The sequence below is a fragment of the Orbicella franksi genome, chromosome 3 (genome assembly GCF_964199315.1).
Source record: "Orbicella franksi chromosome 3, jaOrbFran1.1, whole genome shotgun sequence".
Lineage (NCBI taxonomy): Eukaryota > Metazoa > Cnidaria > Anthozoa > Scleractinia > Merulinidae > Orbicella > Orbicella franksi.
In genome coordinates, this window is record NC_138147.1 from 33,893,037 (window position 1) to 33,905,520 (window position 12,484).

Below are 12,484 nucleotides of genomic sequence, written 5' to 3' on the forward strand. Positions count from 1 at the left end.
GCTTGTTAATCCAGACTAATCCAGGAAGCTTTGCTAATGAAGTTCGATCAAGTAGAGAGTGGAATTTTTTTAAAATGAAAATGAAATGTATACTTAAGCCAATCGTGACGTAACTCGGCACGCCTTGTTTCCTCCCGCTTGTTATCTGCGACCGATTTCGATTTTCCCCGCGGTTTACTATTCCCACGCTTGCCACCATCTGTTGTTGATTTTTCTTCCGCGTTTATCACGGATTATAGGTTTTCCCGCCCTTTCTGCTGGGCTGGAATACGCTATTAATATCAGTTCAGTTCAGCTTACTTCGCTAGCTTTCGAATTAACGACTTCTGGTGTTGTTTAGCTGGTCTTAAGTTTTATCGAAAATCGTTATGTTACCTCGCTCCTATTTTGTGCTCTCTCCCTCAGTGGATGGTAATTACACGGAATGGACTCCCTGGACTGTCTGTGATAAGACTTGTGGTGTTGGTCTCATGACACGCTGGCGCGCATGCTCAAACCCAGCGCCTCAGTTTGGCGGCCGGGATTGTTCACTGTTTGGTTCTGACACCGAGACAAAGACATGCGAAGTGAAGGATTACTGCCCAGGTAAGTGATAAACTTGATATCGCCCGTTCAGTCGGACGAAATACATGTATATGCTTTAAGTTAGTCAAAATCTACGTTTAAAAAGTATTGAGCTCACGTTTTTAGCCAGAAGTTGCTACGTAACACAGCAATTTTTTTTATAACAATACGACTCATAGTGTATTCCCGAATACGTAGTCACTCTCGGAAGAGTAAACCTACCACGAGGCCTTATCTTATTTACCGTAGAAAATATAGATGAAACGTTTTGTGCATAAATACGATTTCAACTGATACAAAGACTTCCCTGTAAAAATATTCACCCGCTTTCTTTTTCGTTTCGATTTTAGTTGATGGAAACTGGGGCGAGTGGTCATCCTGGAGCGCTTGCACCAAATCTTGTGGGGTTGGTGTAAGAATGCGAGTGAGGTCCTGCGATAATCCGCCTCCTTCAAAGGAGGGCAGAGACTGTGTGGGACATAACACCCAGAAAGTTGACTGCAAATCAGGAGACTGCTGTAAGTACTAGAGGACAAAAAGCAGCTTCAATCTTGATAATCTTCTTGTGTCAGAGGAACAAGGCAGCGTGGCCGAATGGTTAGGGCGCTGGGCTTGAAATCCGGAGGTTGCGGGCTCAAGTCCAGCTTTGACCATTAAACTAGAGTTGTTTCTCAGTAGACCCTATATCTACTTCACGTTCATGCTTGTAAATAGCCAACTGGTCTGTCTTCCGCCAGTTGGCATTTTTAAGCCTATTGTGTTTATTTCAAATATTTCTTTATTTCAGTTTAAGTGGCATGCCTGAGAAGTAGCTAGGTGTAGCTAAACGCATCGACCATTATAAACATTCAACATTTAACAATTTTTAAGATTTTAATCGAATTCCCCCATTCTATCCATTTTTCGTTGAAATCTGTAGTTCTGTTTCAATCTTATTTAATATGGATCATCTGTATTCTGAGAGTTCTCGTTATCCCTTTGTTTTGGAGATTTCTCTACTGTTTATGAACCATCGGCACATTTTTCCGAGTCAGCGGTATCTCCCTCGTTTAATAGCTCTTTGCTCTTCAGATTTTTTGTGGTCTGTCGCGTTGTAAGGCGCTACACTAGCAAAACTGTTTTATCGCGAAAAACAAAAACCTGACCTGTAAAAACTCCATCATCCAAAGCAGGGCGTGTCTTACCTTTTGAATGGTTTCTCTTCTTTGCAGGTTCCGTACCCATGAGGCCACTCGGTTGCTTTGTAGACAACAAATCGCCCAACCGACCTCTACCCGAGCTCATTTTCACCGATAATGACCTCGAGAGCACTGTGTACAGCGGTGTTAGCGTGCAGGCTGATGATTGGGAAACTTATATGCCAGACTTAGTCTGCAGGTCAGTGACTCTCTCCATTCCTCCTCTCCAATTTTGTTTCAGTTCAGTGCATTAACTTTAAGGAAATCATCTCTTCTAAAAGCCCCTAGTCAGGACTCGAACCCAGACCACTCGATCTGGAGTTGAGCGTCTTTTAGGAAGGGTTCTCCCTCGGGATTATGTGTCAATACAAAATAACCTATTTGATGATTTTCCATATTCTCATCACCTGTCATTGTGATAATACATTGCTGCTGTGATCATACGCCTTCAATTTTTCCTAGGTGCGCTAAGGCGGCGTCGATGAAGAACTACTCTCACTTTGGTATCCAAGGTTACGGGGAATGCTGGTCAGGACCCAACGCTGCCAAAACGTTTTCACGTGACGGCGTGCAGAACAGATTCACTCAGCGACCCTCGCCAAAGCCCTGGGTCGGCTGTGTTGGAGAGGGATTTGAGAGATGTCGAGGTGGAAACGACCAGTGTGTGGGCCAAGAGAAAAGCAACTTTGTTTACGCGTTTGTCAATGGTGAGTAGTTTGGAAGAATATCGTACGTGTATATTGTAAACGATGGGAAAATTGAACTGAGAAAAGCAAGTGACGTTTCCTTATTGAAACACTTTTAGTTATTTTAATATTAGCCGCACAGTACTTGTAGAGCGGTTTTCATTTGAGTGTCGAAAAGTAATTGGTTTTCCATTACTGCGCTACACGATTGGCTTAAAAAAAAACCCACGCCACTTTTTCATCCAATCAGAAGTAAGCCAAAACCAATCGTGTCTCGTTCGCACACGTTTTCCCGCGCTTTGCGTCAGCTACGTATAATTACTAACAGTTTTGATTGGTTTACGGTTTTGTCTGTGTCTTTTGTGATTGGCTAGCTAGAGTGATTACTTTGGTTTTGGTTTTATGACACTCAGTTCAAGAAAACCGCTCTATTGTACAAATGGAGGTAATTCTTAGAATGAACTCTGTAGCATTTTTAGTTGCTGAAGTAATCTCTTTGCAAGCGTTAGCCCTAAGTTGGGAAATGTCGCCACACGAGGCACGAAAATACTTTTGACCTCGAGGAAAATTCGAACTTAGCTGCGAAGCCAGGTGGGAGTAAGTTGTGGATTATCTCGTGGTAATTATCTGCAAAGTAGAAGTGAAGGGTACAATTGCAATTCAGTTCTTATACATTTCCAAATGTGGTCTCTTTATAGGGAAACCAATCAATGGAAACTATGGTCCTTGGTCTGCTTGGACGCTGTGCTCCAAATCATGTGGTGGCGGCGTGAGATCACGAGTCAGGAACTGTACCAATCCAGCCCCTGCGTTCGGTGGCATGGATTGTTCTGCGCTGGGAGAGCCGCAGGAAAGCGAGCCTTGTAAGACGAGGCAAATTTGTCCAGGTCAGTGTTGCTTTTATTACTCCTTATAACTCGAATAGATCTCTCGTACTTTGGTCAGTTGCGGACCTCATTCAGTGTACATCTCAGTTGTCTGTTTTGAATTACCTCGGGAGAGGGAGTGCTAAGGTTTAAGCAAGTGAAGATCTTTCTTTCGCATTTCGGCCATATGTTCGTTTCCTCAAGTCTGTAGCCAACTGCTCTTTGTTACTTCATGGATGGGGCGTACGTTGAAGAATTGAATCGTTTGTAATGCTCGTCAGTCTTGGCGATCGTTTGTCTAGTTTGGTTTATTGTTTTCTTTTGGTTGCTTTTCTACCTAATAATAATTTTGACTCGTCTTTGTTTATTTTAGTTGATGGCGCATGGAGCGCATGGGGCAACTGGACCGCGTGTTCAGAGACCTGCAGCAAAGGAGTGCAGCATAGAAGACGACTCTGTAACAGTCCCGCGCCGTCTAATGGTGGCCATATGTGCCTGGGACCGGCAAATCAAAGCTTGTCTTGTAACCAAGGCGACTGTCCAGGTAAGTTAAGGAGGCCATTTGTAATTTGTAAGAAAGAAAATATATGACTGTTAGACTAATTCTCATTAGAGAGATTTTGGACCGAGTTTCCGCGTGATTGAACCATTGCTCGGAATTTACGACTTCGAATTTTTCCCCATGAAACGGAGTCATCTTGGCATTGAAAATTACCTCTGGGCGCTAATGAACGCGAACTAGCCATGAAAAAAAAAAATGATACAAACAAACAAACAATCAAAAATACTTAAAAAGGGTATTCAGTTTGGAAAGTAATGATCCACTTTATTTCCAGTGAACGGCAGTTGGTCAGCGTGGAGTTCGTGGCAAGCATGCTCCGCCACATGTGGTGATGGACTACAGATCAGGACTCGAGTCTGTGACCATCCTTCTCCTGTTAATGGTGGTTATTCTTGTGAAGGAGACGCGACTGAGGTGAAGCCTTGCACAGTACGGAGATGTCGTAAGTTGACGCGTTGCTATACAGTGTAGTGTGACATATAGATAATAACATGCGTGACACTTGTTCTGGGCGCTGTTCTAATGCATTGTAACGCAATAGAACAATGTGGAAAGGATGTAAGGAACCTAAGTGTCACAGTGTTAGAAACATGATTAACCCCAGAAAATTGGCTTAGCTAAAACTGAAAAAATGGTGTTACGATGAATATAATTTCGCCGTGATGAGAAGGGATGTACCAACCTAAATCCACTAAATATGGCGTCAAAGAAACTATCGGTCCATATCTACTTCTTCATATACGAATACGATATATAGAAATAAACAAATCAGCAATTAGGGAATATTGTCTTGATGTATCACTGCATTCTCAGAACTAACACTAACGGAAATATCTGGTAGTCACCAAGGAGAATCTATATTTTGATCTTGGGACAGAAACGTTAAAATTGTATGTTCTCATTGAATTGCAGCCATCAATGGAAACTACTCTGATTGGTCGGACTGGTCTGAGTGCAGCAGAACATGCAGCGGAGGCATTAAAAGGAGGACACGCGAATGTACCAACCCCAGTCCCCTGTACGGCGGAAAGGACTGTAAGGAGATTGGGTCTGCATTTGAGAAAGTTCATTGTAATCCACAATCCTGTCCAGGTATGACTTGAGAATTGTTCTGACAACGTGTGTTTTCTAATGGTAGGAAAATAGAAAAAGCGTTTTGCACGAATTGAGATACTTTTTCAAAGTTTGAGAAAACCAGGTTTAAAATTCGCTACATCTTGACCTCTTTCTGTATGGCTCGTTCAGCTCAAAATGACATGATCTTGTGAAAATGCTTGCGACTGGTTTTAAGTGAAAATGCCTTCGATATTTTTTATTCCTTTTTTTTAGTTTTGTCTCATAGACTGCCTTTTGAGATCTAACAAATGCCAATATGTAATGATTTCGAAATTAGTCAAGGTATTTCAACAGTCGTCACCGGCTTCTGTTTTTTAGTACTTAGTTTCTCTCGACTTTTGCAGTTCACGGGAACTGGGGCTCATGGAACATGTGGAGCTTCTGCTCAGTCAAGTGCGGCCCTGGTAAGAGGGAACGCATGCGCAAATGTGACAACCCGCCGCCCAAATTTGGAGGAGAAAGCTGCGTGGGCTCAGACAGACAAACCATGCCTTGTAGTTTGTCAGATTGCCCGGGTAAGTCCGGTAATCTTAAAATAAGTAGGAAACGTAAAGAATACCAAGGTGACAGTTCCTTAAGGGTAGGCCATAACTTTTTTTATTTGACCTAGCAAATATTAGTAAATGTTAATGTTGGTTTTGTTTGTTAATTTAAAGTATTTTTTATGTAGTTGATGGCAAGTGGGGTCTGTGGTCTCCGTGGACTGCGTGTTCCGCCACATGCGGTGCCGCTAAACGTTCAAGAACTCGCGAGTGTGACCATCCTCCAGCCGCGCATGGAGGAAAAACGTGCGAGGGGCCTGAGAAACAGGAGGAATACTGTAAACTGCAGCCATGTCTAGGTCAGTGTTAAGGTGTTTTTGATGAACGACTATCCTTGCAGAAATATCTTAGACATAACAAATGCATGTAAATGGTTTCGACCCGTTGGCTCAAAAATAAGTTAAATAACGTAACTTTCTGACGGGGTTTTATTAACTTTTGTGTTCTCGTCCTCTGCGGGGCTGGAGTTGTGACTCTTCAAGAAAAACTAAGGCACAATTACAAACCCCTTTAAACGGAGTTACAATTTTGAGTTTGCATTTCCTGTAATGATAAAAGTGCTCTTTATTGAAGAAGTGAGGATTGGATCGGAAGAGGGTAGTGGGGGTAGGGGGTAGGGTAGTGTTTTGTTACCAGATTGATTGGGTCCTAGCCAGGTCGGCAGCCAGGTCGGCAGCCAGGTCGGCAGCCAGGTCGGCAGCCAGGTCTCTTAGCAGCCGGTCATACAATTATGAAATCCCGGAGATCGATCAGCTTTTCTGACATTCTTTCGATTTTCAGTTAATGGCGGCTACACAAACTGGGGTAGATGGACCGAGTGTGACGTCACATGCGGTGGTGGTCATCGACAACGGTCACGTGCCTGTACCAATCCTGTGCCTGAGTATGGTGGGCTGAATTGTACGTACTTGGGAGACACTGTACAGTCTGATGTGTGTAACACCAGGCCTTGTGCACGTGAGTATTTCAGAGAGGGTCGATACCATCATTGGTGTTTCATTGGTGTTTAATACCAGAGCGTGACTGCTGATAATATTGTTCACTGAAGCATAACATAGCGTGATAGCAACACCTACCAAAAAGTGACTATCCCTTACAATACGAAACGCTTAGTCAGATTCAGCGCAACTTGTATCTTCTGATATTAAAGAACCGCAATTTAAATTACCAAATATTTATTCTTAGCGTTGCCTGTTCTTTTTGTCGCTCTTCTCTAGAGCCCGGTGGTTGGTCCGGCTGGTCAGTGTGGTCTCCCTGTAGTCGCTCATGCGGAAGCGGAAGTACGACAAGAAGACGAACATGTACCGCACCTCCACCCTCCTACGGTGGGGCTGACTGTACGGGGGAGGGTCAGGAGAGGAAAGCATGCAAGATCCAGGACTGCTGTAAGTTTTTTTTTTGCAGTGTTTTCTCTGCGTTGTAGCTGCGGAATGTTTTAGTCAAATGCGCACAAAAATAAAAGCAATGGAATGGTGCTAGTGGTCTGTGAGCTTGTTTACATATTTTATATCCACTTCCTTTTTAATTGTGTGCAGAATTGCTTGATTTTCACCTGTTATGGAGGTGTCTTAAGTCAATCCAAGTTCATTGTTTTATATATACAATAAAAATACTGCCTGAGCGGAGCACAACAGAAGTCCTACTTGAGACATTCAGTCACTCCGCCTTCGTTTCGGACGAGTGTCTGACTCCATATTAACCTTTCAAACAGGTGTTTTAGTTCTTAATATTGCATTCTGTAATATCATGTTCAGGTGAGATCCCCTACAGAGCCCTTGGCTGTTTCCGTGATGATCATAACCTGTACAGACCGTTGCCAGAGCAGCTGTTCAGTGATCCGCAGGAGAAAATCGATTTCAAGGACTGGCCGAACTATTTGTCTGATGTTATCTGCAGGTAAATACTGGTATAACTCTGTGTAACACCCTACGAGCATTTGTGTACGAAGTTAGAGGGAGTTAAAAACTTACAGGTGTAACGTGAAATCCGGGGAGAGAATTTAATAGAATCTCCTCGCACCCTTAATCCCTACAGTGACAAGGAAACGTAGTTAGAACTGTCGAATGAGACACACGGAACAAAACGACCAAGTGCCGAAGTATGATCGTTCCAGGATGCATATTCTACGGACAACGACATGAAATTCTCAGAGCTTATTTTAAAAGAATTGTATGGTAATTAGTAAGAGGAATTTGTATTTTCATCGTAGAAGCGAATCTGATAAAGTGACGTTCATCTGATTATCTTTCACAGATGTGCGCGCGAAACGCAACGGAAAGGTTGGAGGACATTTGGATTGCAAAACTATGGCGAATGTTTGTCAGGTGACCGAGCGAGTGACACGTATTTGCAAGAAGGCGAACAACTGTTGTTTATGGCGCCAACTCAACCCAAACCACTGCTGGGATGTGTGGACAATGAGATGAAACTTTGCTCTGGAAGTAATCTGGAATGTGCCGGACAGGAAAATTCAAACTATGTGTTTTCTTTGGACGATGGTAAGTTATAATAATTGAAGATCGTTTGTGAGCCATTCAAGGGGAGCCGTGGGAAAAAACGAGCAAGTGCTTTCCGCGAACCAGGTTCTGTGTTTGACTTTAAAAAATTATTGCACAACTTAAAGGTGGTCCGTCCCTTACTGGTCTGTTTTACATGGTGGTATGGATGGTGCAGTGGTGAATTGGCTTTAGGAAAGACTTTAGAAAGCCACTGTGATATTGTAAAATTAGTGTGAAACTCTAAGATTAAGAACAGGCAATAATCACCGCGTGACATTTATCTGTGATATTCTTGCAGTGAAAGCAGTTCAAGGGAACTACACGGAGTGGAGTGAGTGGAGTGACTGTTCCACAACCTGCGGGAATGGAGAGAAGTATCGAACTAGAAACTGTACCAATCCCCCTCCAGCGTTTGGAGGAATGGACTGTTCATTTATCGGGATGGACAGAGACGTACAGACCTGCCAGAAAAGAGCTTGTGCTGGTGGGTGTTATGGATGCTCTATGCAACACTTGTGATTGAAAACTGATTTGAGGTCTTATACTTGAGGCATAGTAGGTGAAAACGGCAGAAAAAAATAAGCTTAATTACGATTAATTACGATTCTACTCTCACCACTGTTTTGTCTCCGTAGTTGATGGTAACTGGGGAGCATGGGGCAACTGGAGCACGTGTTCAGCCACGTGCGGTCACGGTACAGTTCACAGAAAGCGCACGTGCGACGGCCCTGCACCTGCTAATGGCGGGAAACCGTGCGCGGGCGAGGGACATGAGACAGCGGTGTGCACCATGACACCATGCCCATGTAAGTTAGAAGCCTTTGAATGCTGAATTACTCGTCACAAAACAGGAAGGGAAAATTATACTTGCAAACCAGTCTATCGCCCTGTGATGTCCGCACAATCTTCCCCAATCTCTATCCATCCTTGTTTTTGATTAGTTTATTTTTCTCATAATTAACTCTTATTTTGCGATTTCCATACTGCGTATTTTGTGCATGGTGACTAGTGACTCAACATGTCAATTGTTATCTTCTTTAGTGAACGGTCGTTGGTCCGGTTGGACTTCATGGAGTCCATGTTCTGTGACTTGTGGTAACGGCCGACAAGAGCGCATGCGTAAGTGTGACAGTCCCGTGCCGGAGTATGGCGGGAAATTCTGCGACGGACCCGCGCGAGAATTCCACAACTGTGAAGAAGATGACTGTCCAGGTATTTCGTCAAATATGTGTTCAACAGGTTTAATAAAGTAGTTACATACACAATGTACTAGAATTGAACAAAACAAACATAAAGTTTTATGAATATTGTAGAAAATGTTACGGATGCTTTGCTTGAATTTGCAGGTTTCTGGAGCGAGTGGTCTGCGTGGAGCGCATGCTCAAAGACCTGTGGTGCTGGTGGAAGGCGTGACAGAACGCGCACGTGTCAAGGTGGAGCTACGTGCGTGGGATCCGCGCGCGAGATTGAAGTCTGCAAAGTGCAGGATTGTCCAGGTGCGAACAAAGAAACGTTTGAACATTTTATATGAAAAACATTAAACTAATGGAAACATGAAATCTTTACAACAGTGAACAAAAAATATGATTTAGGCAGTCTCAAGGTAGCTTATCCAGCTAGAGGCAGGATTGTTTAGGAATTTTAACGAAGCAAATGGTGAGTGATTCGCTTTTCTTTACAGTTTGCCACAAGTCTATTGACTTGGCCTTCGTCTTGGACGCCTCTGGAACAGTAGACGACTCTCAATGGAAACTTACCAAAGATTTCGTCCATGGTGTCAGCCATGGTTTCGGCCTTGCTTCCAACAAAACACGAATCTCTGTTTTGGCCTACTCCACATTACCGCAAATTGAATTGAAATTCGATGACAGGAATGCTTACGAAGACATGGATGATTTCCTTGAATCCATGTCGCAGCCACGCGGTGACACGCGCACCGACCGCGCCCTGAAAATGACACGTGATAAGCTAATAACATCTGAAGCAGGCGCACGCGACTTCACGCCTAAAGCAATTGTTATTGTTACGGATGGCGGAGATGCGCCTGACACTACGGCGAAGTTTGCTGAGCAACGCGCCCGCGAGCTGAAGGACATGGATGGCGCGACAATTGTTGCCCTAGGGGTAGGGGACAAGGTGGATCAGTATGAACTGAGACAGCTAGCGTCCGATCCTGATCACGCATTTTTAGTGACGTCATATGATGACATCATTGGTTATGTCAAGTCAGCGGCTGATGCAGTTTGTACAGGTGAGTGACGTCACTACTGGTTATATACGTGCGCCTGAGCTTGTGTATTGAGTGTTTTTTATGAGATGAGTGTTTTTATAGTATGAAGAAACTGAACATGATTTTTAGAACGAGTTTCGATAGTAACTGTGTCTTACGTAGCTTTGATTTTGTAATAAGAATTTGCCAGAAAACTTCACGCAAATTTAAGTAATCACTGGTCAAAGCTTTAAGCTCGATTCCCTATCAGTCTGGAATAAAATCTGCTACTTAATTCATGACCAGGAAGTTTTATGATACTATTTTCCATAACTGACAGTAATTTCCCTTTCTTAGTAAAAATATTTTGCTCTCTGAAAGTAACCAAATAAAATGTTATCCACAACATTGACTGACGTAATTATTTTCTGATCTTTTTTCCTCAGCAAAACCGCCTCCTCCTCCACGTAAGTATTTATTTTAGTGTAGCCAATTACGTAACACTAACCTTATAGTTGCTGTTGATGTGGAGCTGTATTATAGTCTAGGTGATCCCCAGGTCCTCACTGGTGACTGTCGTGATTGTTCTTCACGGGAACGGTTAGAGTACATGAACAATTTAACCCTCATCTCTGGCAAAGCTATTCAGCTCCTGCGATAGCCATCAGACAAGCCGCTAAGGCAGATAAAATATCGTCAGTTTACAGTTTGACGCCACAACTCTTAGACTAGTTGTGAGTGCTTTTACACGCTCGAGTGTTCTATTTAGGCCCCCAGTTTTGACTAAAAAATGCGTTTAGTCAATTGTAGAAGCAAAACATTACTTGCTCGACGCTTGAGCTTGTTTTAGAAGAGAACAAAAAGACTAATTTCGTTGATAATAGCCACCATGATTTAATCGACTTATTTTTTCCTCATCACAGCTCGTTGGGGCTCATGGACTGAATGGAGTCCGTGTATGAAGACTTGTGGCACGGGCGTTAGTTTGAGGTCACGTAAATGTCTAACCGGTGCGAATTGCAGAGGAACTGGTACCGAGACAAAGAAGTGCAAGATTCAGGATTGCCCATGTAAGCCACTTATTGCGCTAAGAACCAAACAGTTTAAAACCAACTGTGAGGCACAATGTTTGTAAACTTAATAACTTCAAAGGTCGGTTGGAAGTGCTAACTATTTTAATTGCACCCATCCGCCTCTCCCCTTACATACAGTTACCAGAATTGCTTGCCCCCGCAACTAGTTCCAGCACTAATCGAGGCGGGGGCAAGAGTTTATATTAAAAAGGAAAGAACGAAGTAATGATGATTTACGACAAAATTACAAAAGGTACAAGTAAACAATAGAAGCAACTTCAAGTAACCGGAAGCAAAGTAACAGTGTAATAAATGCACACATACACAAGTGACTAGAATACTATTGTTAATAAACTATGTTAATTTGGAGAACTTCTGTATCAGTTGGGAGACTTCAATATAGTCATCTTCACATTGTAACACATCAACGAATGGTTCCTTGATGTGTTTGTATCAAAATATACATTTATGAAAACAAGGTGCCACTGATCAACTGATGTGAATTCTGTGTCTTTAGCTTGCCAGTTGGCCACAGACCTGGCTTTCATTCTACCAGTCTCTTCTAAAATAAATGACACCGAATGGCGAGAAGTGCAGAACTTCGTCAAGGGCGTGGCAGACGCGTTCAACATTTCCTACCCCGGTACCCACGTGGGTGTCCTGTCCTATTCATCCCAGGCCACCATGGAGATGAAATTCAACCGGTATTATTATCACTCCGACGTGTTGAACGCTATCGATAATATCTTCCCGGAAGCTAAAAGCGACCACGGCACGCGGCTGGACGACGCTTTGGAAATAGCCAATTACGAGCTGTTTACTCCCGCGGGAGGGTCACGTGATCAGGTCACCAAGACGCTGGTAGTACTGGTGTCCGACAAGCTGAACGATGGAAAGGTCGCTGGAATTGTGGGACGGTTAAAGTTTGGTGGCGTGACACCCGTGGCTATTGGTGTTGGCTCGGGTGTTCAGCGCGACGATTTGTTAAAGGTCGCAGACGGTAATCACACATTCTCCGTAGCCTCCTTCAATGATCTTATCACGGTGGCTGAAAAGGTTGTGAAGAGCGCTTGCGAAGGTAAGAAAGGTTTTTGCTTTGCTGATTTCAACTGATAAATCAATTCACACACAAAAAAAAACTTCCATGTTGGCTTTTCTGGGATCTTTTTAATAATTGCTTGAAGTGAAAA

General features: G+C 43.3%; 1 protein-coding gene across 4 annotated transcripts in view; it reads left to right on the plus strand.

The window, feature by feature from the left end:
- LOC145482233 (uncharacterized) overlaps positions 1-12,484 on the plus strand; it is a 45,556-nt gene that overhangs the window by 22,724 nt on the left and 10,348 nt on the right. For all 4 annotated transcript variants that reach the window (XM_081460857.1, XM_081460860.1, XM_081460858.1 and 1 more), the window contains 22 exons: positions 406-585; positions 915-1,082; positions 1,776-1,941; positions 2,205-2,449; positions 3,127-3,315; positions 3,668-3,838; positions 4,131-4,298; positions 4,769-4,948; positions 5,317-5,487; positions 5,643-5,813; positions 6,295-6,471; positions 6,732-6,899; positions 7,269-7,410; positions 7,768-8,012; positions 8,311-8,496; positions 8,648-8,818; positions 9,054-9,224; positions 9,359-9,508; positions 9,694-10,263; positions 10,668-10,688; positions 11,145-11,291; positions 11,812-12,372. In XM_081460857.1, coding sequence (XP_081316983.1) covers positions 406-585; positions 915-1,082; positions 1,776-1,941; positions 2,205-2,449; positions 3,127-3,315; positions 3,668-3,838; positions 4,131-4,298; positions 4,769-4,948; positions 5,317-5,487; positions 5,643-5,813; positions 6,295-6,471; positions 6,732-6,899; positions 7,269-7,410; positions 7,768-8,012; positions 8,311-8,496; positions 8,648-8,818; positions 9,054-9,224; positions 9,359-9,508; positions 9,694-10,263; positions 10,668-10,688; positions 11,145-11,291; positions 11,812-12,372 — 4,518 coding nt within the window. The remainder of the gene's footprint in view (positions 1-405; positions 586-914; positions 1,083-1,775; positions 1,942-2,204; positions 2,450-3,126; positions 3,316-3,667; positions 3,839-4,130; positions 4,299-4,768; positions 4,949-5,316; positions 5,488-5,642; positions 5,814-6,294; positions 6,472-6,731; positions 6,900-7,268; positions 7,411-7,767; positions 8,013-8,310; positions 8,497-8,647; positions 8,819-9,053; positions 9,225-9,358; positions 9,509-9,693; positions 10,264-10,667; positions 10,689-11,144; positions 11,292-11,811; positions 12,373-12,484) is intronic.